This window comes from Coffea eugenioides, chromosome 1, assembly GCF_003713205.1.
Source record: "Coffea eugenioides isolate CCC68of chromosome 1, Ceug_1.0, whole genome shotgun sequence".
Taxonomy (NCBI): domain Eukaryota; kingdom Viridiplantae; phylum Streptophyta; class Magnoliopsida; order Gentianales; family Rubiaceae; genus Coffea; species Coffea eugenioides.
The window spans coordinates 45,943,187-45,969,868 of record NC_040035.1 but is presented as its reverse complement, the minus strand read 5'-3'; the positions used below and the strand labels follow the sequence as shown (position 1 = coordinate 45,969,868).

The window sequence follows — 26,682 nt, the reverse complement described above, 5'->3', positions numbered from 1 at the left end:
CTCATTGGTTGACTTTGTGGCAGATAAGGTTGGTCAACTTTAAGGTTGATTCAGAAAAGATAAGAGAAGGGTTCCATTACGCCAGTAAAAAGGTGGATCGGGATTCCGACTTCCATTAATTACGCATCAGGAGCAATTAGAGTTTTAGCAGTAGTACTAGTGAGTTACAGTAATCTAACGATCATGCTCATGCATGCTCCTCCTCATTTCGCGGTAATTAATTAAGAGTTTCCAAATTTGTAATAGCTGGTTAGCTAGCCCCCCGTTTCTCCTTGCATATTGGAGCTTCTAGTTCATTTCAAAGCAACGCATTAATGTGATCGAATTTCTACTAAACAAAGCATATTTATATTTTTTATTTGCTTTGGCCGTTTTTCGACCCTAGGGAAAAAAAAAAGGATTATCGTGTCTCTTGAATCAAAAGAAAAGTTGAAGAGATGTATTTTATATCATTTTTTTTAACAACTTCGTTGAAAACATGGAGTGTGTTTGGATTATAAATTATTTGAGATAATTTTGTGAAAAAGTACTGTAACACTTTTTTGATATGATGTATGTGAAATAAAAAGGTGATTGAAAAATGTGTTGATGATGCAAGCAAATCAGTGTGTGTAAATAAGGTGTAAATAAAGTGAAATAACGCACAATCTAGCGACCTGTCCCAGCAAATAAAAGCAACTCTGTGTATGGAGAAGTTTTATGCAGAGAAAAACTATAATTAAATCCGAATAATGCTCCTTTTCTTTTAGTCTTACCATCATATCCTTACCACAATCATGAAAAATGGAAGTATCGATCCCAACTAGGGGTGTTTCGCGAATCGAGCAGCTCGCGAGCGGATCGCGAGCGGCTCGAATACGAGCTCGACTCGAGCTCGTCAATATCGAGCTCGAGCTAATTAAGTCGATCTCGAGCTCGAGTTCGAGCTCAAAAACATTAAGCTCGTTGGCTCGCGAGCTCAATTATATATTTTTTTTTATTTTTTATTTTAATAGTAAAATTACATATATATCCCTAATATTTTATTATTTGTTAAAAAAATTATTATTTTATTTATTTTTTTAATTTTTTTTTATTTTTTAAAAATAAAATAATAATAATTATTTTTTTTATTTTTTAAGCTCGAGCTCGACTCGAATTTGACTCGAGCTCGAGCTCGAGCTTAATATTTTGAGCTCGTCGAGCTCGAGCTCGAGTTTGAGCTTTACAAAATTAGCTCGAGCTCGGCTCGTTTGCATCCCTAATCCCAACCACTGTAGAGCTTTTGAAAGGAATCTCCGTTGCTTTACTTCTTGGAGAAACACAGAATCGAGTTTCTATTTCTGTACGAAAACTAATGAATCCGCAAATGACAATTTATAATATTTTGTGATGAGATTCTTTATGGTCAAGGAAACAGAAGATCAACAAGTAAATTCTCGGGTAGTTTTAAAAGGAGAGTTCTTAGATAGCGCGAATTGTAAAACATCGTATTTATTAAATATATTCGTTAATTAAAAAAAAACCCGGGCAGATAGAACAATGATGCATTGTGAATGTGTTTTTTTTTTTTTTGAGGAAACAGTCCATTTACTAAATTCATTTTTTTATCATTTGGGAAGATGTTTGAAAACCACTATCTTTTAGAAATTGATTTTGAAAAATCCCACCTTTTGAGATTTTACTCGAAGATGAACGAATTAAGTTAGATGCTCGATCAAATCGGAACTACACTCTTAAAAACTCCTTAAATTCTGTTTGATCGTTGCTAAATTTGCAAGCAAATGAGAATTTTGAAATTTCAAGATATCTCCAACCATACGAACTTCATTCAAGACACTCGGTGTTTATGACATTTGTGAAACAGAAAAGAGAGTGAGTAGTTCTTGACAGAAGCTGGCTTTCATAGTACAAGAAAAGATCAGACTATAAGCTAGGAATTAATCACAGTAAGTATCTGGGACGAATGTTGCAGATGAGCTTAAGCATGATTACTGATTAGTTAAGTTGAGGGTCAGAGTCCAGTCCACCATAAATATTCCACCAGGTGTGTCAGTTTGGTATTTGCTGCTTGACGCGGGAAGCCAAAGTCACAGGGCGACTGACGTTGGAGAATATATATAGCCTGATAGGGATATGCTTAACTTTGTTGCTAGGCATGTTAATGGGTCGGGTCTTATCCAAACTAACTCAGATCTAATATATTTAGGTAGGGTTTGGATTTAATTTCTCAAATTCAGATCCTATCCAGACCCAGACTCAGACCCTGTAAGAGAGTCGTGGGTCTGGGTAGGGTCTGATTTTTTAGAATTCATATTAAATCCAGATCCATACCAGGCATTACTCAAACCCATATATATTTAATTAAATAATATATATTAGTAAATTTATAAAATAATATAATATTTTATGGCTATTGGATCGAATACAGTAAGATTTTATAGTATCAGAATTTGCATTTAGTGTTGGTAGTTAGGTGATTGATGAAACTCGTGCCAAATTGCTTCTAGATGTGGTTGAAACATTAATGATTACTGATGATTGAATTGAATAAAAAAAAATGAGTAAGTGTTTATAAATTTTCTTATTCTATTATTTATTTGCCATCGGTCCTTAGTCAAATGACTTTTATATCATTCAGTCTTTTAGTGCTGGATTGCGAGACATTTACCAACATTGAGGTTTAAATAAGAAAAGAGGTAAAAAATTACATTTCTTTAATAAGACTAAATATTTTATATATGTTATGGTTGTTTTCTTTTTTAAAAACTAATCTTAGTTGTCATTGTAATTGGTACCAACTTTTTCAAGAAAATGAGAAAAGGTAAAGACAAACAAATAAAATATTGGATGTGTATGCAGTTGAATCTTTTAAAATATATAGAAATAGTTAATAATAATTCTTTCTTTGAGTTCACAGTATTACATTCAACTTGTTGAATGTTAATTTTATTATTTGAAAACAAAAATTGGATGGTATTTATATTATTTATGAATTCTATATATTTTAATTACATTTTTACTTTAATATGTTCAGAAAACACGCATGGATACCCACTGGGTACCTAAATCCATAAAGGTTTGAGCATGAACTTACCTTTTCAGATCTAAAAGGGTCTGAATTTAGGTTTGACTCTAATTAAATTAAATGGGTTTGAATCTGGATCAAAGGGACCCAACCCAAACCCTATCAATTGACATGACTATTTTGTGGCTAATCTTTGGCTCCTTTTTCTCCTCTTCGGTTTCGCGCATATATACCTGAAATCTTCTTCGCATTACGCCTATTTATAGATTGATTGATATCTAGCCTTGTTTTTCATCTTACCGGCGCCTTCTCCTCCATATCAATTAGTGCTACTGTTTCTAGTGGGGGCTGACGGCTGAGGGGAGCAACAAAACAATTGTCACTACTTTCCTATATATGGCATAAGATAAGCTGCCTATCAACTACCGTCCCCTGACCCTCCCCACCACATTTTTGAGGCGCCGCGTCACTTGATATGTATATATATATATATACGTATATAATGCGACATCAACTGATCCGAATGCTAGGAAGGATTATTCATCGCATGTAGTCTGGTCTTCTGGCTTTGTTTTCTGCGTCTGCATAATTTAATTTCTCATCCCCGATCAATCTCCACTGTACCATCTGTATAAATAGTTACACAATGACGATGAGCTCAATGTCGATGCTGAATCCAAAGCCGCCACCTTTACGGCGCCTTCCTACCAGTGCCAGTGGTGGGCTTGACATGCAACTCCTCATCCATCAGCGGCCGCAGCGGTTAGACAATGTTGTGGTGGTCATGGGAGCTACCGGCACCGGCAAATCAAGACTCTCCATCGACCTCGCCACCCGTTTCCCTGCTGAAATTGTGAACTCCGACAAAATGCAAGTATACAGAGGGCTTGACATTGTCACCAATAAAATCACTGATGACGAGCGTCGCGGGGTCCCGCACCACCTGCTAGGAGTGATCGATCCTAATGCGGATTTTACTGCTACAAGTTTCTGCAGCAAGGCTTCGGCCGTCACCAAATCTATAGTCGGCCGGGGCAAGCTTCCAATCATCGTGGGGGGCTCCAATTCTTTTGTGGAGACCCTGATCGAAGGTGGTGAGGGCCGGTCGAGATACAATTGTTGCTTTCTCTGGGTGGACGTGTCATTGCCCGTGCTACATTCCTTCGTATCCGAGCGAGTGGATCGGATGGTTGAGAAAGGAATGGTGGATGAGATAAGGGAAATTTTCAACCCGGATAGTTGCGATTACTCGAGAGGCATTAAAAGATCAATTGGGGTGGCTGAATTCGATCGGTACTTTCGAGCTAAACCATTTTGCGAGGCCAGGCTGCGAGAGGAAGCCATAAATCAGACCAAGGCTAACACGTGCAAACTGGCCTGTCGCCAACTGGATAAAATCATTCGACTGAGAAATGTGAAGGGATGGAAAATCCACCGGCTAGATGCTACCGCAGCGTTCAGAAAACGTGGCGAAGAAGCGGATAAAGAGTGGGAGAATCTTGTGGTGGGTCCCAGCACGAAAATCGTCTCTAGATTCCTGTACAACCATGCCACCGTCACAAGTGCGCAGGTGAGGTTGGGGGTGGGGAAGGCGGTGCCGGTGGCAGCTGCTGCAACTCACCAGAGAACGAGTTGCACTGTTATTAACTTATAATCATGCGGTGCCGGTGGCAACTATGCTACATGATGCAGCAAAGTTTTGGCGATGTTGATGTCTGCTGAATTAAGTAGTAGCCGCAGTAGTAGTAGTAGCCATTTTCGTCTAGTGACCACACCTGACAGTTTGAGTGTTGACACTGCACTGCACTAGTAGTAGTAGTATGATATCATCGTCTTTTCGGTTTAGGTCACATCTGTACACTACAGGATTTATCATCTTGCCCCTGTAATACACTAATACTTTGCAGTAGCGTCAAATAATCGAGCCCTGCTGTCCACCTCTCTGCCCATTGACTGGGCTGTAATATGAGATCGCTTGTTCTCTATGGTTGTGTGATGAAGAGGAGAAAATATTGCTGGTTATACAAGGTAAGTTAATTAATACAGTACTACTACCTCCAATTTTTCTTTTGTGAAAAAATAAATAAATGCTAGCTTTGTCTCAGGAGTGGTTATTCTATTGTTTGCTCCGCCAAGGGAAAATATTATTGAGGACACGACATGGATGGGGTTAGGATCTCTCCGTTGAAATTCTCTCCATTTATTCATATCCAAATTTATATAACATTATACAACTATACGATTGTGTCATTACTTTTCTTTTGATCTTTAAATCAATATGTTAAGAAATATTTTTTTTTCTTTTTGAGAATGTTTCGACATTTGAATGGTGAAATATGGGTCAAAATTTGCAATGATTAATCAAACGCAAAACTCGGTCAATTCATATGAAATTTTGTGTATAACTAACACAAGTAATAAAATAAATTATAAACTCGCTTTTCAAAAATAAACAGCTAGAGTTGCTTTTCAAAAATAGTTTTTAAATTAATTTTATTAGGATGTAATGAAGAGAATATATTGGAGAGGAGCCTAACCTCACTTGGATGAACCCAATGTTGTGTATTGATATCATCTTGTCCCCAGTTGGCTATCAGAGGAGAGGCTAGTCCCTCCCTGGGGGCGCCGAAGAAATATAGGGCCTGTTTGGAACCTGAGTTTTTTGGGAGTTTATCTAAAATTTTACTGTAGTACACTGTAGAAGTTTTTGAAAAAAATTATGTAGAAATTTTTGTAAGATGAAAATTTTTTTTGTAGAAGTTTTTGTAATGTGAAAAATTTTGTAGAAGTTTTTAAGGAGAAATTTTTTTTTTTCTTTTTTTTTCTCTTCCTTTTTTTTTTTTTTTCTTTCTCTTCTTTTCTTCTTCTTCCTTCCCTCTCCCCCCCGTTACCAGCCCCCCTCCCAGTAGCAACGCAGCGCCCCTACCCCTCCCCCTCCCTCTGCTGTCGCCCTCCCTCTCCCCCCTCTACCCGCCACCCCTTGTTCTCCTCCCCTCACCCACCCTTAGCAGCCCCGTCGCCCTCCCTTAGTTGCTATCTGGTCGCGCGACCAGATCGCAGCCCCCCTCCCCTCCACTTTTGCGATCTGGTCACGGGACCAGATCTGGTCGCGGGAAGGGGAGGGTTGCGGGGAAGGGAAAAAAAAAAAGAGGAAGGTAGTCAAACTGGATAAAGGGGGAGGATGGCAAGGAGAGGGAGAAAGGCCAAAAAAAAAGGAAATGGCGCCGGAGGTGGTGGTGGTCGGCGATGGAGGTGGTGGATGGGTTGGGATAGTGGAGGAAGAAGAAAGCCAAAGGGAAGGGAATTTTTTTTATGTGTGTTTTGTGTATTGGGTTGGGATGGTGGAGGAATTTGTGTGTGTTTTGTGTATTTTGAAGTGTGTAGGTAAAAAACTTTGAGAAGTTTTTTGAGGTTTCTGTAACAAAAGTTATTAAAAAACTTGCCCAAAAAATTAGCTTCCAAACAGGCCAATAGTCAAAGGTTATTTAGCTTCTTTCGAATCTCTTAATAGATTAGATTAGATAGTTCCATTACTCTTTCCTTTTCCCAGTACAAGACTAATTGTACCAATATCTTGTCTGGCTTACAATTAATGTGGCATTTTTCTAGCCTATTCTTCGAGAAAATACAAAATAGTACTCGTGACATTTAATGCGTGTTCCTCGATAACTCAAATTCAACTAGGACTGCTCACGGCTAGGACAACCCAAATTTGGTCTGATCAACCCGATTGTTAGGACTAAGTCTTGTAAATTATTGGGTTGAACAGAGTTTATGTTTTAACATGAGGCCTGATTAATTCACAAAGGTTTAATGAGACTCAACCCGATTGAAACCTAACCCGACCAATTAAGGATATGAGCATTTTTTATTTATTTATAATGATGTATATTATTTAATAATTATATGTATAATAACGTGCAGAATTTATATCTACATTTAACGATAGAAATAAATGAATATTATATACGTATTATATATAATTTTGAATTAAGCGCGAGTTTGAGTAAAGTCTGAATTAAGCGCGAGTCGGGCATGAGTCTCAGATATTGGACACGAAACCTGAACTCAAAAGTCCGAAAATTCTATTTTATTTTATGAGTCGAGATTAAACTTTTCGAAACCCAACTTCCGGCATCCTAATGATTTGAACGCGACTCACTACTATCCTCGCCCTATGCCCTCATCGTGCTAGTTGGTAATGGTTTTTGGAAGAAATAATGAACTCAATGACAAATCCATCAGATGCTCAGCATTAGTCAGAGGAATCGCAATGGAATTTCAGGGCCCAGACTCAACAAGTGGTGGTGCTCCTGTGGCTAGCGAAGATTTTTTCCAGGCGCTGCTACTGCTGCTGCTGCTGCTGTATTATTCATTTGTTTCTGTTCAATCATAGCAGTAGAATTTGTAGGTTGCCGGGGTCCCAAGTGCAAGTCCCTTTGCTTGCTTCCTTAGTAGTAGTAAGTAAAATGACGGCTCAACTAATGAGACGATGAGTAGCTAGTAGTCGGACAGTGAAAGCAACGTAGTATCCCAAATGCATGAGAGGACTCGCGCCTGCGTACGTATGCATTTGCATTTGCCCGTGGAACGAACATGCGCGATGTGATTGATAAATCATCATTTCATTTCATGTTTACTCACTCTTAATTTTATGTTGCCTTCGATATCATACCAACTTTCTGCTGTTCAAACGCCGCCCGTGTGTGCGGGAGATTGGATTAGAGAGCCAGAGTAAATCTGTCATCTTGGAAAAGTTAAATAATCTAACGTGGAGCACTCTGAAGTCTGAACTCTCATCCAATCAAGCTTTTCTTTCTTTCGTTTTATGTGATCTAATGCGATCAGTCCTGCTCATAAAAGTGGCCAGTTGAACGTGAAGCCTGCTAACAATCCAAAAGTTAACTAAATTTAGTACCACTTAATTTGGGCTGAACAATGCCTTTGAAGTCATCTTCATGTAAACAGAGCCAGCTTTCTTACGAAATTGTGCAATTTGTCTATGGAGCCACGCACCGTCCTTTTCTTCCTAATAGATAACGCTGCACAAAAAACAGTCATAAAAGTGACCATAGTTCCTAGGTTTCAATCAAGGCCATTTGTTGGTCCCAGGAAATTCTGGGATCCACCTCAAATGACGATAATATATATTGCCAGTTGGAAGTATCTTTGGTTGCCGCTGTCGTGCATGTTATGAGGACGAATGCGGTCACTCAATCTGTCAATTTAATTGCTGCCATGATGGCTCCGAAAAACTTCATTCTGACAAGCGTGGAATAAAGTCTCATCAATCATTCAGTTACTTGGGTCGCTATCACTGAGAGAGTCTATCATAGGTTTTTAATCTCCATCTATGGGGATTCAATCGGGAGATGATCATCTAATAAACTCCATCTATGTGGAATCCAGAGACCGATGTCACTTCAGCCATATCGGTATTGATCCACAGGCAAGACAACATTCTACGAGAAGCAATAATCTTCTTTCTTTCTGTGGTTCTAAATTTTGACTGAAGGAATCCCATCACCCCATTGGGGTCATTTCATATCTTCTATTCCAGATATGGAGTTGGGTAAAATTTCATGCGATTCAGTAAACAGGATGGACGGAATATAAATTCCATCGTTGCTAGATCATCTATATAATTCGGCGAAGAATGAACTAATAGTAGGATTTTTTGACAAATGGGAAATTAAAAATGCTCGGGGATGGAAATGAGGGAATGGTTACAATACCTGGATTTAATCAGATACAATTTGAAGGCTTTTGTAGGCTTATTGATCAGGGTTTGGCGGAAGAACTTTATAAGTTTCCAAAAATTGAAGATACAGATCAAGAAATCGAATTTCAAGTATTTGTGGAAACATACCAATTAGTATCTGGCAGCACTCGCTGAGAAACATTCTAGACTCGGAAAGGAAATAAAGTTAGTTTTGACGATGAATTTGTGTGACTGGTGCGCTTGCTTGCTTCTTTAATTTTGCACTCAGGATTAACCAATTTTTACTGATTCTTGACTTTCTTTGATCAGAAAATTAAAGTAAGGCCCAAAGATGCCCTAACTCCCGAGCTGTAGAATATTTGATTATTGGATTGGCAGAAACCCAGCTTCCACTGGAAAATCAAGTATTCAGTGGGAGATTGTGGACCTACGAGGGGCATTATCCGAGCACCCAAACAAAATATTAGCACGCCAAAATCCCAATTTTTAGTTTGGATTTCTAAGCAGCAGATTGGAGATCCAAAAGATTCACAAGTTTTAGTACTGGCACTGCCTTAGATATTCCAAGAAAAAATCTTTGATATGGAAGCGAGGTTGAAAGCCAGTCTCCCTGAGCCTCCGAGTGAAGACTATGCAACAGGCATCATCACCTAATTCATCTAGAAAATGTTGGCACAAAATTTATTCTTTTCACGGTAGAATTTCAACATGTAACCCATACAAGCTATCATCTCTTACAGAGAGTGATTGAGAACGAACAAGGCATAATTCAAGCTTTTAACCTTAGAGTAAGATGGACATCAACAGAACATTAAGTTCCCACTTTTAACACTGCATATGCACGAGTAATAACTAGGTTGTTAACCGTGATGCACACTGAAAAGTCACATTACATGAGTCCTTCACCAAGACTGTGTACTGATGGACCGGCCTGGAAAGGAAGGGAGGTAAGTAAACCAGCAGATCACAGACACATTCACTGTCAATGGTTCCCAACCAATGGCAGCAACTTGCCTCAACAGGTGTCATTGTGTGCCTATGCCTCCTGTGCCTGTGCTCATGCCGGTGCCCATCCTTGTGCTCATGCTCATGCTCATGCTCGTGTTCGTGGTCATGCTCATGCTTATGATTGTGCTGATGCCCGTGCAGGTGTTCATGCTCATGGTCATGACTGAGCTGATGCTTTAGGCTGTCATGTCGCTCAATCAGTGATGGAGGAGGAGGAGAGGGCGAAGGGCTAGGAACATATGGCAGAAATGCACATGCATGACTTGCCAGTGCAAATTGGGATGCACAGAGCGGGCGAGGAGCAATGGGAGGAGGAATGGGCCTTGGTATCCATTGGCCGTTTGTCCTCGGCTGCACAACCAGAAATACAAGAAAGACCGCTAGCTTCAGGATCTTGGGTTCATCCATGCCCCTGCCTTTTTAGTCAGAACAGAAAACCCACCATAAAAGAGTGGCTAAAAAGCATCCCTTCTTTTGCTTATATACCAGAATTGTCATAAGCTTTTCGTGTTCTCTAGTTGGCCGTTCTCCAGAATGCGGTAGATACAAGTTTGGGTAAGTGTGGTGGTTAATTAGCATAGTATAATGGGCTCAAAGTGGTTAACAATGCCTCATTCACTTCGTGTGAAGAGCAGCGGCTTACGTGAAGCATCTTCCGCTGTCTAACCTTAAAACTGCCAAACTCACATCTACCTCGAGAACTATATCTTAAGGTTAATTTTGATTTGGCACTCTAAAGCAGATGATGTGTAAATTCAACCCTTGAAAGTGATTCATTCCCAGTTAAAAAATGTCTCATTCACTTCGTGTGAAGAGCCAGAGCAGTGGCTTGAAAGTGCAAAACGAAGCAACTTCTGCTACCTAGCTAAAAACTGCAAAACCTACGTCCACCTTGAGAGATGTATCTTAAGGTTAATTTTGATTCGGCCCTGTAAAGCAGATAACGTATCCGTTCAACCCTTGAAATTGATTAAATCACATTTAAGCCCTCCAAAGTGAAGCTTTTGTTGCAGATGATCCCTTCTATCAGTTCACGTTCGGTGGACAAAGTTTGACAAAAAGTACCATTCTCATGGTATTCGGTCAACATGAAGTCAAACGTTGGTCTTTTACCATGATGCTGAAACCCAATAGAAGAAACACGCCATGAGAACAGCCAGGCAGCAGTTCAGTTGTTAAAACAGCTCGAAGATGGGAAAGGAAAAAGAACCTCTACCCAAAATAACTACTAGAAAAAATTAAAAAGGGTTAGAAAGTATGCATGGCTGATGAATTTATAAATCAAGAATAAGTTTTCAAAAAAATGAAATCGCAACCCCACACCCGGTTCTTCAACAGGCATTTGCAACTCATAATGCACACACGAGAATAAAAGCTGACTTTGGACCTAAATCAATATCCTAACTTCCTACCAAGCTCCAAAACTCAAAAAAGATATTGTTTGCTGAATAAGTTCATTATGGTTTGCATGTTAAAGAGAACATGCTTAGAGACAGCGAGTCCGGCAAAATCCCTACCAGGCACTGATTTCTCTGCTTCCTGCTTGTGTACCAGGAAATTCGAGAGAAGACAACAGCAGATTTATATCTTCCATGTTAGCTTCAACTCCTCCATGAGACACGATTTCAATGCTTCTGAATCATCTAATCTTAACTCCCGCCACCCTGCACCACCCACCCCTCCTCCGAGTGCTATCAAGTCTGACGAATACAAATAAAAGCATCCCAGGAGTGGATGACGAGTTCTTCAACAAAACTTCTTACCCAAAGCAAAGATGTACTCGGGTAGCTGCAATGCAAGAATGCCTTTTCCAAGTGCCGCAAGTACCTGATTAATAAAACAAAACCATCCCGAAATGTATGACGAGGTAGTAAAAAATCTTTACTCAAAGGAAAGGATAATTCCGTTGGCCGCAAATATAAGAACACTGCAGAAACAAATGAACAATGTGCTAGCTCTATATTGCCAAAAGTGTTCTTTCAAGACGCTGATTACTCTTTTCTTTGGGCCAAGTTCGTCGGCTTTGTAAACAAAGCTACCGCCAGAACAGTACTGAAGTTAGCCAACCAACAAGGTTCAGATGTTGAACAAGGATTTATGAAAGAAATGTCCAAGAGCATCTCATGTCATTTCACAGCTCTAGTATTCCAACAGATCCAATCTGCGCAACAGGTAAACAAGTTTTGGGAGATACACACCCTCAAAGTAAATTCAATGTGCAAATAGGCTTTTCAACAACTGTATTTTTCAATGGAAAGGAATTTTAACTCGTATCAGTGGAACCACCAGCTGAAAATGCTCATACCATCTTTAGCGCGTGCTTTAGTTTAGGAAGTGCAGACATTTTGGCATGCTTTTCACAAACTTTAACAGCTCTGCACCAATCAATTCGTTTCGGTTTTCCTTGTCATCAATTCCATGTCCTTCTCAATCATTTTTCTCTGTAACTTCAATTGCTCAGTCCTCTGCTTATGCCCCTCGGCCAGCAACTCAATAAATTTATCTTTTATCTCAATAAGAGGATCTCGATCAATCAACTGCTCACCCTTATAAGCTTCCCTGAGAATTGCAGTCTGGATTCCACCTTTTAAAGACATGTAGAAAATCCCAGAATGCCTAGTAAACACACTAGTAAATGCATTCGAGAACCTATAATCATCACAGAACTTTCCCAGAACAGGCACTGGAATCCTCTTATAAATTGAAAGCGACAACATTTCGTGAAAAACTCCGACATTCCTCTTTTCCATCTCTCTTGATGATTGTTCCAAATGCGAAACATCGTCATAAGGCGAAATGTACGGGATTTCTAACCAATCTCTAACCCATTCCCTCATTTCCTTCTTAATAAAGAAACCAGGCGGAAGCTTCCAGTTGAAAGAAGGCCTGATCTTTATCCCAGTTAACCTGGATTCCTCCTCTGCCCTCAGCTCGATGACAGATTTCGCATAATCCGAATTCCACGACACCAGTTCTAGATAAGATTTTCCCTCACCAGGAGCCCCTGCCAGTCTAAAATATTCCGGATACCTCGGAACCAAGTTAACCAAAAAATCACTGGGGAACCCAAATTCCCTCTTCACCTCGACCAACTTATCGGCACTAACCACCCTGTTCTTGGACATCATCAACAATTTACACAATTTAGACACAATTAACGGCTCGTTTTCGAGGTGAATTCTTTTCTCGTCTTCTAAGAACTGCCTGAGCCTGCGGCTGGGGCGGATAAATGGAACCGGGTCGGATTTGGGTCTGATCCGGTCCGAATAAGTGTCGAATAATCCCGGGTTTCGGGATAGGAAAGTTTGGATTTTGATGGGTAATCGAAGCCTTTCGCGGCGTTTCTCTAAATAACGGAGTGGGATTACTTGACCCGGTTCGTTTAATACCTCTCTGACCACCCTTGCGCTGAGCCTCCATTGCTTGTCGTTCTCAATCGCTTGGTCTAGCTTGGGGTCCTTCCGCCACGCTACTCTGAGGCTTGAAATTGAAGCTCGAAACTGAATGCAAGATTTGAGTATCGAGATTTTCGAGGCTGAGCGAGAAGATACAGAATAGGGCCTGAAAAGCATAACTAACCTACTAGATTTCGTTTACTCCAAGATGAATTGATTTCGAGATGAAAGAGTCCCTACTTCATTGATTGTTTTGGAGGTTGTAAAATGCTGCAACCTAGAGGATTTGGACTTTGGAGCGGGTGATGTTGCTCGAATACTCGGGGGGACGTGGGCGCCTCAAATAGTCCGAAATCTTTAACACGGGTTCGGACTTTGATGAAATGGGTAGGCCGTAAGCCCGTAACGATTTGATTTAGGAGGGAAAGGGCAATATTGTAAATCGCGTTATAAACAATTGCCTGATTCCCAATGAAAGACAAGCCCCTCAGGGTCAAGCACGCTGGTCCACCTCAGCACTACACTAAAAATTTCGTACTTTCTCTCCGTCTCTTTCCTCTTTACTTCAGTACCTGGCTCCACAGTCCACACCAGGGGATGAACTAGTACCCCCATCACCGCCAGCACCGCTACCGTCAACGGAACCGTCTCCGCTCCCGACCGCTTCTGGATACTGCTGCTGCTGCAAAAGACGAGGACCTGTGCTGTCCTAATAGTGGAGTACTAACTGTATTTGTTGGCAGAGGAGAGGGAATGCAGGTGTCTTTAGTGAATGCCTTAGCCCTAGTGGGGTTGACGGCCACCACCAGGGCATTCGTGGTGGACTCTCAGGACATTGAATTCGGGAACCCATGGTGGTTTGTCTATGCCGGAATATCTTGCATCCTCGTGCTTTTTGCCGGTATAATGTCCGGCCTCACCTTGGGATTGATGTCCCTCGGTCTTGTCGAACTTGAAATTCTTCAGCGAAGCGGCAGCACCACTGAAAAGAAGCAAGCAGGTCCACCTAATTTAATTACCTTTTTTTTTGTTTTTCTGATTGGGGACGTTTTCCTTAAGGGAGGGGGAGCGTTCTGTACTTAGAGAGGGCTACTAAATTTTGATGAGGATAACTTTTTTCTTCAGCTGAATGGGAGCTAAAAAAGACTTCGTTACTTCTTTCTTTCTTTTTTTTTTTCCTGCGTCAGCTATTATTCTGCCAGTTGTGCAAAAGCAGCACCAGCTTCTTGTGACCTTGCTTCTGTGTAATGCTGCTGCCATGGAGGTGAGTCTAAGTTTGACTACACTCTTGTAAGCTCTTTGTGAAATTTTGGTCTTTCGAATTCTGGTCTCGATCGCAACTGAAAATTTTTTTAGGAGTTTTGCTATTATTTCCTCTGTATGATCATGGAACGAATGTGTTCAAACCTCTTCTTTTTCAGACGATGTTACATATTAATACGTAAGATTGTGGTTCTCTTTACTTTTATTAGGGTCTGGGGACGCAGTTTGGGAATTTTAACATAGGAAAGTAATAGCACTTGAGCATTGCCCTTTTATTGATGATATTCCTTCTTTGGATTTTTCCCCCCATTTTTGACTCAAGAGTTGTTGATTTATCATGTTGGAAAATGTCATCTTCTTCTTCCTCGGAGAACTCCGTGATATGAGTTTTGATCCTTTTCATATATCCCGACATTTTGATTGTGTAAAGTAAGTAATTTATGTATCATCTTCACTCACTTGGTCATGTTCCTTGCAGGCTCTTCCAATTTACCTGGATAAGATTTTTCATCCTGCTGTTGCTGTTGTGCTATCTGTGACGTTCGTTCTACTCTTTGGGGAGGTTTGTTCTGTTCTTACGACATTCTACTTATTTTCTGCACCACGTGAACATAAAGAACTTAATAACTGATATTTATTTGATGCTTCATCTCATTGGTGTTAGATTATTCCACAATCAATATGCTCAAGGTACGGACTTGCTGTGGGTGCAAACTTTGCATGGCTAGTCCGCGTTCTGATGATTATTTGCTATCCTATTGCTTACCCTATAGGAAAGGTAAATTCTCTGCAGATTTCTCGTTGCCTTGCTTTGTAAATGGTCTGTGGGAATTGATACATGAAAGAGAAACTGCTGTTTGAATGTTCAATGTATTCTCTTTCCAGGTTCTGGATGCTGTACTGGGGCATAATGATGCTCTGTTCAGACGAGCTCAGCTGAAAGCACTTGTTTCAATCCATGGCCAGGAGGTAATAACTCTTAGCTGCATCTATTCCATTTTGTTAATGTAATATTCAGGCCTGAATTTACTAGGACTTGGATATCGGAGTGCTTTGGACTCAGCTTCGGTAGTGCAAAATGAAGAGTGATACAAATATGCTAGGGCAAAGTGAAGACTCATAGTAATATAGTTCAGGCTGGCTTTTTAATTGGTGAGAGGAAAGAAAATGACAAAATTGTCCGCGTAAAGTTTTGTATTATCTTATGAAAGATTGATATGCTCGCAGTAAATTCAGTGTGAGAGTGCATGATTGCAAAACAATTCAATCTCAGGGGAATAATGAACAATCTTTTTTTACTTGTCTAAGTTCGTAAATTCTTTTCTTTTCACGTCAGTAATTGTTTTCTGGCGCCATCTTAGGCTGGCAAAGGGGGTGAACTCACGCATGATGAGACTACTATTATAAGTGGAGCACTTGATTTGACTGAAAAGGTTTGTCTTGATGGAGATGGAGTGCAGAAACTGTTATAGCTTTCCTTATATGATTTCATATGAGATTGCTGACCTCTCCCATCTCGTGTATTGGGTTGTTCAGCACCAACCTCTGGTGAAGTCAATTGGTCATGCATATTTCTTTATTCTTTTTAAAAAGAAAATGATTTAGTTCCATACCTACCAAGAATGATCTGAATGTGGCTTCATACTAACTTTATTGAGTTAAATTTTTGTTTGTGTAAGTTGCAGCAAAATCCACTTGGATCTCTTTAATGCATGCAATTCTTGCCACTTGATTCTAATTGTAGTGACACTAAAAATGTTCAGAGGCTTTTCATACCATGTTACTCTTTAGATGTCTTAAGACTTGGTAATGTTTATTTTAAGTTCTGATTTTAGTGCTTGTCTGTAATAGTCTGGGTTAAAGTTGTGCTTTGGACGTTTGCAGACTGCAGAGGAGGCAATGACACCCATCGAATCAACATTCTCCCTCGATGTCAATTCCAAGTTGGATTGGTGATTTTTTCACATTTGCTCATTGTTCGAGGACCTAGTTTACAATGAAACCATTGTTTAGACCTGATGATGATGATATTCTGCTATTTTTACCTGATTTCCCTAGCCAAAATGCATGTATAAAGATTGCAAGCTTAATCTATTGTCTCCCACTGGATCGAATACTGTTCTCACAAGGGTTATAAGCTGTCTTAGCGTAATTCAACTGTTGATAGAAAAATAAATGGCCATGCATAGGCTCTATTGTATCCAGAGATAACAAGTCATTAATGCGTATAAAGACATGCCACCACCCCCCCCCCCCAACAAAAAAAAAATCATTTAGGAAACATAGTAAAGGAAAAATATCAAACTTATTGAATGCTAAAGTCACATTAAGGGATGCATAAAGAAGGCCTGATTTTTGTATTTCATTTTGTTCATCATTGAAAGCATTTGTTCAAGTTCAAAACTACAACATCTACATGTTCAGAATGGTCATGGTTGGTTCATGATTTCAGTACCCTCAAATGCTCTTCGAAGTGTGTTGGCTTGACTTCTGTTTTCATGGGTTTTGTTTCCACTTGGAATGAGGTTGAGATTTTGTTTGAAGCCAAGAGAAGTCGTAGGATGAGTTTATGCCACCTCTTCTCAGTTTCTGTAATCTTCTTGTTTAACCACTTTGTGAACATGTGGATTTTTGGAACTGATAGTTGTTTTCTCTCCTTAGCCATATTCTTACCACCCTAAGATATTCTAGTTTACCTACATAGTTATTTTTGGTTCTTAGTTTCCTCTTTTCCTTCAATTCAATGAGCATTATTTACTAAATGGCCATTCCTTCAATTCAACACGAAGTAATTTATAGAATGACTGAATTCATATGCCTGATTACTAAATGATAGTTTCTTCTTGCACTTTTGGACGGATCAAAACTATACATTATTCTATTTTGACTGTAGATTATCTTGTGGATATTCTTACATGCAGGGAAGCTATCGGAAAAATTCTTGCACGTGGTCATAGTCGAGTTCCTGTCTATGCAGGAAATCCAAAGAACATTATTGGACTTCTACTGGTTTGTACAAGACTCTGACGGCTATTAGATATTAGTTTGTCTATTTGTCTAACAGATTGTAAATTTGGTTTTTTTTTTTTTTGGTTGGAACTTTCCTGTTTTGGGGAATAGGTGAAAAGTCTTCTGACTGTGCGGGCAGAAACAGAGACTCCAGTTAGCTCTGTTTCCATCAGGAGAATACCAAGGTAGATATTTCTGCTTATTTTTTTTCTCTTATCTCTTGCTTAGTAATGAAATCCACTTATCCCAGGGTTCCAGCAGATATGCCTTTGTATGATATTCTAAATGAGTTTCAAAAAGGAAGCAGTCACATGGCAGCTGTTGTGAGGGTTAAAGCAAAAGACAGTAACTCTCTTCCTCCTGGTGAAGGAGAAAAAGTTGGAGAGAAGAAAGTCAACAGTGTAGATTCACAATTGACTTCCCCCTTGCTACACAAGGTTGATGAAAAATCAGATAGCATTGTAATCAATATGGATAAGGCATCATCTCAGACAACTATAGACAAACATACTCTCAAGCAAAATGTTGCCATGACAAACAGTTTGACCCATCTGCCTGAGGATATTGAAGAAGGGGAAGTCATTGGCATCATTACCCTGGAAGATGTATTTGAAGAACTTCTCCAAGTAACTCCTTTATTTGGTTCGCTTTTCAAGATTTCAGTCTTGAACTGGGTTTTGTCCTGGGATTTCTTATTGCTCAAGTTGCTGCAAGGCATCTTTTGTTAACCTCTTTCAACTGATAAAAAATTGAATGTGTACCAAGGAGCTATGCTCATCTTTCAAGGAAAAGAATCTTGATTACCTCAATCTCCAATTTCATGCGAACTTGACATGTAATTAGTGCATATTTGATGACCATCAATTCGTTGATGCAGGAGGAAATTGTAGATGAGACAGATGTATATGTGGACGTGCACAAAAGGTATTTGAAATGAGCTTTGCATGCTATTAATGTCTTTGGACTCAACCTAACTTAGATATGTGAGTATTAGTTGTTTAAGCCATTTGTTGAATTTTGATGATTTCATTACTGTAATTGTTGCAGAATACGAGTGGCTGCGGCTGCAGCTGCTTCATCTGTTGCTCGAGCGCCTTCCAATAGGAGGCTGACTGGTCAAAAGCCCTCAGGTGAGTACCAAAACATATATGCTTTTCAGATTGATTTGGTGTTTATGATGTTAGTCTTATCCTATTAAATTTAAACCTAATAGGATAACGAACCTGCATGGTTGAGAATTTTTAATTCTTCCACCCACCAGAAGTTGGATTCAATGTGTCTGTTCTATTTTTCGTCTATGCTGAATCTTCTATATCATTTCCAGGGAGATTTGGCAAAGAAAGGACAAACCCCAAAGAAGCCACTTAAGGATGATGTGCATTTGAGGAGATCTCAAGGTCATGCTGCCTGTAATTTAAAGGAAGAGATAATTTTGTAGATTTGGTCATCCATAAAACGGAAAATGGACAAGGCAATGATTCCATAAAATGCTCCATAGTCCAGTCTGGAGCCTCTGAAAAAGGGATAGAAAGAAAAGAAAATAATGTATATGTTGGCGGCTGTAGAATAGATGTTAGTGATAGAAGAAGAAGCTGGAGTGTAGATACTATTATGTATTTATGTGCGGACTGGATGTAATTTCGCTGCCTGTGTTGTAATAAACAAACTGTATTACACCTTGACATGTTAAATCAAGGCTCAAAAATTTAAAGTTTTATGAAATTTATTTTATCTCCTATAGTATTTTAGTGGAATTTTTGGGATTCTACATTAGTTACAGAATAATTTTTTTGTGGATTCCACATCAATTACCAATGCTACTGAACTGTGAAGTGTGTTAATACGAGTGAGTGCTCATATAGATTCAGATATCAAGCGTTTGAAAGCATGCTGTTTACCTGCTAACCATTGCTAAATCAACAATTTGATGTACGTAGAAACAATTCGCCATTCCTCATTGCTACACTCCCCTTTTTCTATTCCCCTTCTCACGGTAAGTTCATATGCCCAAAGCGGAAAAAAAGAAAGGAACAAGCCTTAGCATATGTTATTTTAATTGAAGTACGTGTGATTGGATACATATATTTTTTAAATATTTATTTTATTTGTATAGTAAATGCGTTTTCTATTTTTAATTATTTTTCATTCCACATCTGTCATATTGTTAAAAAAATGCAACAATAATTAGGAACAATTTGAGAAACCTCTCACGAGGTTTCTAATAATTTCACTGAGTTCCCTCGAGATTTAAGAAATTAAACCTGTCTCCCTTATCCATATAAAATGACGATATTAATCTTATCATTTTAATAAAACTCCCTTATTGGCTATGCATATAGAAATAATGGGATTTATACTTATTTTTTTTCCTTTTCTCTTCTTATTTCTCTTTTCTTTTTTATTTTGGGAGTAAAACTATAGAACTATAAACTATAAATATTAACTCTAGTTCCTATCGTTGCCAAATGTTAAATTAATGACTTTTTTTCACAACTCTGGATGTGATCCAATTTTTCTTGTTGATCTCTTTTTTCTTCTTTGTATCAAAAGCAACAATAATTTAAAATGAAACTATAGAAAACAACTACTCAATTATGATAGTTCGAACAATTCAGAAATCCACAAACTCTAAAAGTATTAAGACAGTACTTTCTTCTTTAACTTAGAAGGAACATGCATCCCTAGTTAAGCATTATGTATAGTAGTAGCCTATCATATTAATTGATAAAACTATTATAATAATTGGTTGTTAAATAATAAATATAGGTATTGAAGATCTGATACTTTTTTTTTTTTATATATATTTGTGCTATATATTTTACAATTGTTTTCAAAAGTAGTATAAACTTCATAAATTGAGAGTCTTTTAGGGTGTTCATTTAAAATTTTTACCGAGTCTAAGGTTTGGCTGCTAGAAGTATCAAATTAAAGGAGGTAAGTTTAATTTTTGAAACTTGAAGGGAGTTCAGTGAAATTTCTAGAAACATCAAGGAAGGTTTATGTAATTATCACGAATAATTATTCCACACAAAGCTCTATCTATCCATCCAAATAGAATAGTTACCATAAAGCAGACAGAAGCATGTTGGCGTTCTCTTGTGGGGTTGGCTGAGAAATTGGAAAGGGTCAAGAAGTAGTAGCATAGGATAGGAAGTAGTGAAGTGGGGGTGGGGGAGGGGGGGGGGAAGAGAGTGATAGCTGATTAGTAATTCAGTGACTTGTGAACCCTCCGCCAAGTAATCGGAAGCGGAAACCCTCTGGGCTCTTACTTCTAGTAGTAATAAAAAAAGTACATAGTAATAGTTAGTCAAAAATGCCCAATTCCTTAGCTGTTACGTAGATCTCCTCCTCCGGTTCCACACCTAGTAGCCCGGCCCGGAGGCCCGATCAGTAGTGTAGGAAATAAATAAACAGTACTAAGCAATACATCCACTCCTTAAAAGAAGGCTCTGACTCTGGTTTTTCCTTACCAGGATTGTTAAACCACACATAAGAGCGGTCATCAAATACAGGTTAGTTGTGCTTGTTTTGGGTTTTAAACCCTAGCATCGCATTAGGGTTCACTCTTTTCTAATTCTTATTGATTTTGCTGTTTTCGGTGATAAGTATGATATTGATAATCCATGCTCCCTCAATCATCGCCTTCCCTTGATTTCCACGCGCTTTATTTCTTTCTTTTTTTCTTTATCACCGCATTTCATTTTAGCCAGAAGAGTCCTCTGTCTCAAGAATTGGGTCAGTTTTGGCAGAGCAATTTGTTTTGCGTTGGTTGATTATAATTCTTTTTCTTTTTTCAATTCTTTCTTTTTTTTTCCAAAATTAGGCAATGGAATTCAAAGTTTTGTAATTCTTTTTTTTTACAAAAATTGGCGATTGGATCATCACTCTGTTTTTTGGTTTAGTTTTATGTGGTACGCGATTGTATGTTTATCTTTGTAAATGAATGCGGTACTGATATTATGTATTGCCAATTTCTTTTTGTGATTTTAAAGGATTCTTTTTCTGTTTTTTTTTTTGTAGAATTTAGTGACAGCAGTTGTTGACAATGGGATTCAACAAAGTTTACAAGGTGTTGCTGGAAATATTTCCGGAGGTAGGAGAATTTTCACTTCCATTTGTATTATGCGGTCTTATTTTCCTTTAAACTAATTTGTACATTATCTCTATAACTTGTTGGAGAAGTTTTTTTTTTCTTTTTTTTTTTTTGGGGGGGGGGGGGGTGTGTTGGGGTGTTTCTGGCAGAAAGGGGGAGGGGAAGGAACCATCGTGTACTATAAGTGAAGTAGTAACTAGTGAGTGGAGCATGTGGTATTGAAACTATTTTTGCACTGCACAGTACACTGGCAAAAAAAAAAAAAGGTTGAGTTGAACACTTAAATTCTTGCACCGTAGAAGTATAGCAGGTGGAAATACATCTTATTATGAAAATTTCAGATTGATATACATGCACTTTTTTATTTTTGGTGTCTAAAGTTGGATGAATGAATATCTTTTTTTGGTTCAATACTTCTTTTTAACTGATTCTTAATTTAACAAGAAAGAAAAAACTGGAGAGAGAGAGAGAGAGAGAGATTTGTGACAATCTGGATTGGAGTAGCTTTGTCAATCTGAAAATTGTGAGAAGTTATTAGTTTGCTTTAAACTTGATAAAGTATGCTTCTGACTGATGTTTTAACTCTTTCTGTTTTGGGTAGGTTGATTCTCGAGCTTTAAGGGCTGTTGCAATTGAGCACCAGAAAGATGCTGATTCAGCCGTTGAGGTAGTTCTAACTGAGGTCATCCCTTTCCTGACAGAAAGATCTATGTTTACTACTAGCTTATCCTGGGAGAGTGGAGCTAGACTTCAATCACCTGAAGGTAATGTTTGCCCTATGTGCTTTTGACTTGTTAATTTCATGATTTTGGAGTTTCTGTTGTTCCTGGGCTTTTTGATCTTGTTTAATTGGTTTTAGTGGCTGAACTTTTTTATTGCAGCCGGGGAAGTCTTTGCTAATGGAAACTCTTCTGGACATAATGTTGTTGAGGAAGTGAGATGTCCAGATGAAGAGCAACATGGCCCCTTTTATGATGCAAAAGATGAACACGATCAAACTTTTGATGACACATATGACTTGAATCTAGTTAGCAGACATGAGATAGTGACCTCAGCGAGAAAACGTGATGAAAAAAGCATAAGCATATCAAGTGGTGATGAAAAAAGCATAAGCATATCAAGTGGTGATGAAAAAAGCATAAGCATATCAAGTGGTGTTGATATGTCCTTTTCCGTTTCAGTGATTCATGGGAATGGGGCCACTTCTGATGGTGTTAAAATATCTGGAGACCATGCAAGTGAAGAAACTCCTCCTCAAGAAAGCAGCTTCAGAGTTGGATATGATCAAATTTTGCAGCCAACATTCAGACCACTGGAACATGAGACTGTGGAGTCCATTCAGAAGTTAAATGATTGTCTGCATGCTGACTGCAATAATAGTCACTCTGAAATGAACATTCCTGTGGGGAATTCTGTTGGTCTTCTTTCTCAGTCAAACTTTGAACCTGTAACTCGAACTTCTTCTGAAAGCACGATTCAGTTGGTAGACATACCTATCAATCACATTACTAATTTGGAGAAAGAACTTAATGGTCCTAAAGATGCTGCTACTAACACGGAGTCCTTCCATGAAATGGTTGATGTTGAAGAACCTATGTTGAATACAGTGGTGACACGATCTGGCCAAGTCTTTAGCATTGATCTTCTTGAAAATATTATTGCAGATGCAAGGAATAATAAGGTATTCTCCCTGTGATAAGGCATATTTGTCTGTTTTGTATTCCCAGTTATTGTGTCATGAAAGGTCATGTGGACTTTGTTGTATGCGCAAGGCTCAGTATATTAGTATTCTCAGATCTCTGATCACTTTGGTTGATGTTTATCAGTTCATGTTATCTGGTTAGATGATTTTAAATATTGTTCCTGATTTATGAGTACAGCTCCATTGGATCCTTCAGTTTTCAGCCTTTTGTGCTAACCTGCATGAAGATAATTTTTATGGCTTTGAACTCCTAGTAGCTTGGATGATGTGAAAGCACAAAAAAGATAGAGAAATGGGAGATTGGATGCTAATTAGGAGTTTCACTTATCTTTGGTTGTGTCAATTATGGTAGGTCTATTCTCCTTTATTGCAATGTATCTTAAGATATCCATTATCAAAATGGTGCAGAAAACCCTGCTTTCAGCTATGGAGACTGTCATCAGTTTGATGATGGAGGTGGAATTGCAAGAGAAAGCTGCTGAACAAGCAAAACAAGATGCTGCTAATGGTGGCTTAGAGATGCTCAAGAGGGTGGAAGATCTCAAACAAATGCTGCAACATGCCAAAGAAGCAAATGACATGGTTGTGTTCTTTCTGTTGACTGCTCGGTGGCATCTTTCATTCGACTATTTGAACATTTTTTTTGTGTTCTTTGTCTAAAGTTTGTCATTGTTGTTGCAGCATGCAGGAGAAGTATACGGTGAGAAGGCCATCTTGGCTACAGAAGTTAGAGAGCTTCAGTCTCGCCTGCTCTGCTTGTCTGAGGAAAGGGATAAAAGTCTTGGAGTTCTCGATGAGGTTGTTAAATCATATTAACGTTGCATACACGAATCAAGTTCATTCAAGTTTCTTCAGATGACACATTGTGGGTTTTATAAATTTGATATGGGTATACCTAGTTATGTGTGACAAAGGCGTACATTGAATAATACTAATATTCTCTTAATGTTGCAGCACTATTTTACTTTGGTTAAATTAGTGTTATAGTATCTATTTATTTCCCATTACTGTAGCATTTTGCATTTGTAATAGTTGATTGTTGATCATGCCTTTTTTCTGGCCACATGGCTTGTAAAATTTCATGTATGTCCTGTTTATTCTGTATGCTTTTTTTTTTCTTTTACTTTGGCAACTATCTGTATTTGACTCTTAGGCTGTCTTTTCTATTTGGAGGTTTTTACCCCATTGCCTCTTGCCACTTTTGACTTTTAGGGTTCTTTTCTGCAGATGCGTCACAGTTTGGAGATGAGATTAGCTGCAGCTGAGAAAGAGAGAAACATGGCTGAGGAAGAAAAACTTGTAAAGGAAGATATTGCATTGAAAGCACTAAAGAACCAGGAAGCTATCATGGAGAAGGTGGTGCGAGAGGCAAACATCCTGAAGCAAGAAGCTGAAGAGAATGCTAAGGTGTTTGTTTATCTCCTTTTTTAGTCACTCATTATCTAAAAGTTTTCGAATTCTGTATTTTGATATTCTCCTTGCGTTGCAGTTGAGGGAGTTCCTTGTGGATCGGGGCCGGGCGGTGGATGCAATACAGTAAGTCATATTTCCTGGAAAACCCCCCTATTTTATCTGGTGTGAAGTTGATGAAGTTGTTCAGGAATATATTACCGTGATGAGGACTTGCATGTGTGCATCTGTGGTGTACATTTTTCCCCCCTCCCTGCACTTTCATGTAATTAAACTTCAGAATTTTTAGATTAGCTGTTTTTGCCGATACTTAATGACATTCCCTGTTGGCCATATTGAGCTTGTGAGTCTGGTAAAGTTTATCTGAAACATTTTTGTGCTGAGGGAATAAAATTCTGACCGTTATTCTTGACGGTGCTCAGACTTTCAACTTGATGTAGCCCTGCCCCTTTTCATGGTTTCTTCGATAGACTCGTCTCAAAAGTCAAACTGATGGGAACCTTCGGGTCTGCTTGCATTGTAGTTTTCCCCAAGAACTTGAATTTGAACTACAAGTCTAAAGTAACACAACCCCAAAGCACCCAAAAATACAACTCAAAACACCTACCAAAAACACCAAAAAATAACTGAAAAAAAAAAGAACACCATTCCTTTCTTTCTCCACCACCACTCCCTCACTCCCCGCCTCCCCTCCCCGCTTCTCTCCTCCCTCCTCCTCCTTCCCCTCCCTCCCTTCCTTTCCCCTGCACCCCTCTCCTCATCTTCGTGGTGACTAGGGAAGGGAAGAGGAAGAGGGAGGAAAGTAGGGAGGAGACTGGAGGTTTGGGGGAGGGGGTGCTACTGGTAGTGGCTGGGAGAGGGGGTTGGAGAAGTGGTGGTGGGTGGTTGTGTTAGGGTGGATAAAAAAAATTTTAAAAACACCTCAACAAAGTTTTAAAATTTAAAAACACACCCGAAAAACTTTTAGAGTGAAAGTTTTTAATGTACAAAATTACAGTATGAAAAACACCCCTAAAAACAACTATTCATTATTCTTTTCTTTATTGCCTTGTGCTTATTCTACAGGATATTGAAATAAGTTTCTCCCTGGATATCCCATATCATACGCTCTTGCAATTGATTTATTTGCTTGAAAAAATTTGAGATATTGTCAAGCATCTAGCTTCTAGCTTATATATGCAAAAAAATTTTTTGTTGTTCTCATGTTATTCTACCCTTACTCCTCCTGTGGTTTTGGGTTGTAATTTGCCATGTAAGCTGTTCATTCAAATCACGTGTGAATCAAGGTGTTGATTAGCTGGGTTACAAGATTATATTTTCTATTGAATATTAAGAGACTTGGTTATGAAATTGGCATTTTTTTAATATTCCTGCAGAGGAGAGATATCTGTTATTTGCAAGGATGTAAGACTGCTGAAAGAAAACTTTGATGAGCGTCTTCCACTTAGCAAATCTCTAACTTCCAGCCAGAAAGGCTGCATTTTAACTTCCTCAATTTCATCTTCAAAGAGTGTGACATCTGAACAGGTGAATCGGGTCCATGACCATGATTCATCAGAGACCACAGAGAAAACAGATCTGACGCACTTCTTTAGTGAGCCGGAATTTATTCGAGAGGAATTGGCTGCAGCAGATGATGAGAAGGAACTCGCAGATGAGGGATGGGAAATTTTTGACAACCGTGATGCTTATATGTAAATTCTGAGTAAAATGTTGGTGGAGGTTGCCTCAAGGAGACGATTTGAGTTCTGTGGCTGTATATTTAACTTCAGCGTCTGTTTTAATCTGAAATAAGTTTCTGGATATAATACTAGAGCATCCAACCTTGCTGTCCTAGTGCTAGTATTTTATAATCTTGAATTGGATCCGGATATCTGTCCGTGACTTCCAAATTCCAATGTGTACAGTTCGTGTATATAAACGAATATTTGGCTGATGATTTTGTGGTAGCTCTCACGCAGTCGAGATCATAATTAGCACATTGATCAACAAATGGGGTATGCAGTCTTACTTGTGAGCTGTTATAAAAGGGGGTTTTACTTGTGAATTTTTAATTTGCCATTGCAGCTGAGC

General features: G+C 38.8%; 5 protein-coding genes across 7 annotated transcripts; 3 read left to right on the top strand and 2 right to left on the bottom strand.

Annotated features, from left to right (window-relative positions):
• Positions 1–3,703: 3,703 nt before the first annotated feature.
• LOC113751389 (adenylate isopentenyltransferase 3, chloroplastic) lies at positions 3,704–4,782 on the top strand. The gene has a single exon (XM_027295395.1). It carries the CDS (start codon positions 3,738–3,740, stop codon positions 4,659–4,661), a length of 924 nt encoding a protein of 307 aa, XP_027151196.1. The 5' UTR covers positions 3,704–3,737; the 3' UTR covers positions 4,662–4,782.
• Positions 4,783–9,457: 4,675 nt separating this feature from the next.
• LOC113751093 (pleckstrin homology-like domain family A member 1) lies at positions 9,458–10,908 on the bottom strand. The gene has a single exon (XM_027294959.1). It carries the CDS (start codon positions 10,143–10,145, stop codon positions 9,582–9,584), a length of 564 nt encoding a protein of 187 aa, XP_027150760.1. The 5' UTR covers positions 10,146–10,908; the 3' UTR covers positions 9,458–9,581.
• A 152-nt stretch (positions 10,909–11,060) lies between these two features.
• Positions 11,061–13,531, bottom strand: LOC113783518 (protein WHAT'S THIS FACTOR 1 homolog, chloroplastic). The gene has a single exon (XM_027329679.1). The coding sequence runs from the start codon at positions 13,307–13,309 to the stop codon at positions 12,122–12,124; it is 1,188 nt and encodes a 395-aa protein (XP_027185480.1). The 5' UTR covers positions 13,310–13,531; the 3' UTR covers positions 11,061–12,121.
• A 143-nt stretch (positions 13,532–13,674) lies between these two features.
• Positions 13,675–19,135, top strand: LOC113783504 (putative DUF21 domain-containing protein At1g03270). 2 transcript variants are annotated; one of them, XM_027329658.1, is made up of 13 exons: positions 13,677–14,132; positions 14,320–14,396; positions 14,874–14,957; positions 15,060–15,173; positions 15,281–15,364; positions 15,757–15,828; positions 16,280–16,347; positions 17,317–17,404; positions 17,516–17,589; positions 17,655–18,030; positions 18,282–18,328; positions 18,452–18,534; positions 18,729–19,135. In XM_027329658.1, the coding sequence occupies exons 1-13, from the start codon at positions 13,886–13,888 to the stop codon at positions 18,770–18,772; spliced, it is 1,458 nt and encodes a 485-aa protein (XP_027185459.1). In that variant the 5' UTR covers positions 13,677–13,885; the 3' UTR covers positions 18,773–19,135. The 2 variants fall into 2 exon arrangements, with proteins under 2 accessions (XP_027185468.1, XP_027185459.1); XM_027329667.1 differs by lacking the exon at positions 15,757–15,828 and having other exon boundaries at positions 13,675–14,132.
• Positions 19,136–20,611: 1,476 nt separating this feature from the next.
• On the top strand, positions 20,612–26,602 carry LOC113761101. Of its 2 annotated transcripts, XM_027303952.1 has the most exons (10): positions 20,613–20,916; positions 21,425–21,497; positions 22,099–22,261; positions 22,379–22,601; positions 22,638–23,178; positions 23,608–23,781; positions 23,881–23,997; positions 24,427–24,606; positions 24,689–24,735; positions 25,986–26,602. In XM_027303952.1, exons 2-10 carry the CDS (start codon positions 21,450–21,452, stop codon positions 26,305–26,307), a joined length of 1,815 nt encoding a protein of 604 aa, XP_027159753.1. In that variant the 5' UTR covers positions 20,613–20,916; positions 21,425–21,449; the 3' UTR covers positions 26,308–26,602. The 2 variants fall into 2 exon arrangements, with proteins under 2 accessions (XP_027159743.1, XP_027159753.1); XM_027303942.1 differs by having other exon boundaries at positions 20,612–20,916; positions 22,379–23,178.
• Positions 26,603–26,682: the final 80 nt, after the last annotated feature.

What these genes read in the sequence shown, in the direction of transcription:
- LOC113751389 (XM_027295395.1), top strand. Translation starts at nt 3,738, where the DNA reads ATGCAACTCCTCATCCATCAGCGGCCGCAGCGGTTAGACAATGTTGTG.
- LOC113751093 (XM_027294959.1), bottom strand. Translation starts at nt 10,145, where the DNA reads ATGGATGAACCCAAGATCCTGAAGCTAGCGGTCTTTCTTGTATTTCTG.
- LOC113783518 (XM_027329679.1), bottom strand. Translation starts at nt 13,309, where the DNA reads ATGCTTTTCAGGCCCTATTCTGTATCTTCTCGCTCAGCCTCGAAAATC.
- LOC113783504 (XM_027329658.1), top strand. Translation starts at nt 13,886, where the DNA reads ATGCAGGTGTCTTTAGTGAATGCCTTAGCCCTAGTGGGGTTGACGGCC. An exon ending in TCGTTCTACTCTTTGGGGAG is followed by an intron (nt 14,958 to 15,059) that starts GTTTGTTCTGTT and finishes CATTGGTGTTAG; the next exon opens with ATTATTCCACAATCAATATG. An exon ending in TCCATCAGGAGAATACCAAG is followed by an intron (nt 17,590 to 17,654) that starts GTAGATATTTCT and finishes CACTTATCCCAG; the next exon opens with GGTTCCAGCAGATATGCCTT.
- LOC113761101 (XM_027303942.1), top strand. Translation starts at nt 21,450, where the DNA reads ATGGGATTCAACAAAGTTTACAAGGTGTTGCTGGAAATATTTCCGGAG. An exon ending in TGCTGGAAATATTTCCGGAG is followed by an intron (nt 21,498 to 22,098) that starts GTAGGAGAATTT and finishes TGTTTTGGGTAG; the next exon opens with GTTGATTCTCGAGCTTTAAG. An exon ending in CCAAAGAAGCAAATGACATG is followed by an intron (nt 23,782 to 23,880) that starts GTTGTGTTCTTT and finishes TTGTTGTTGCAG; the next exon opens with CATGCAGGAGAAGTATACGG.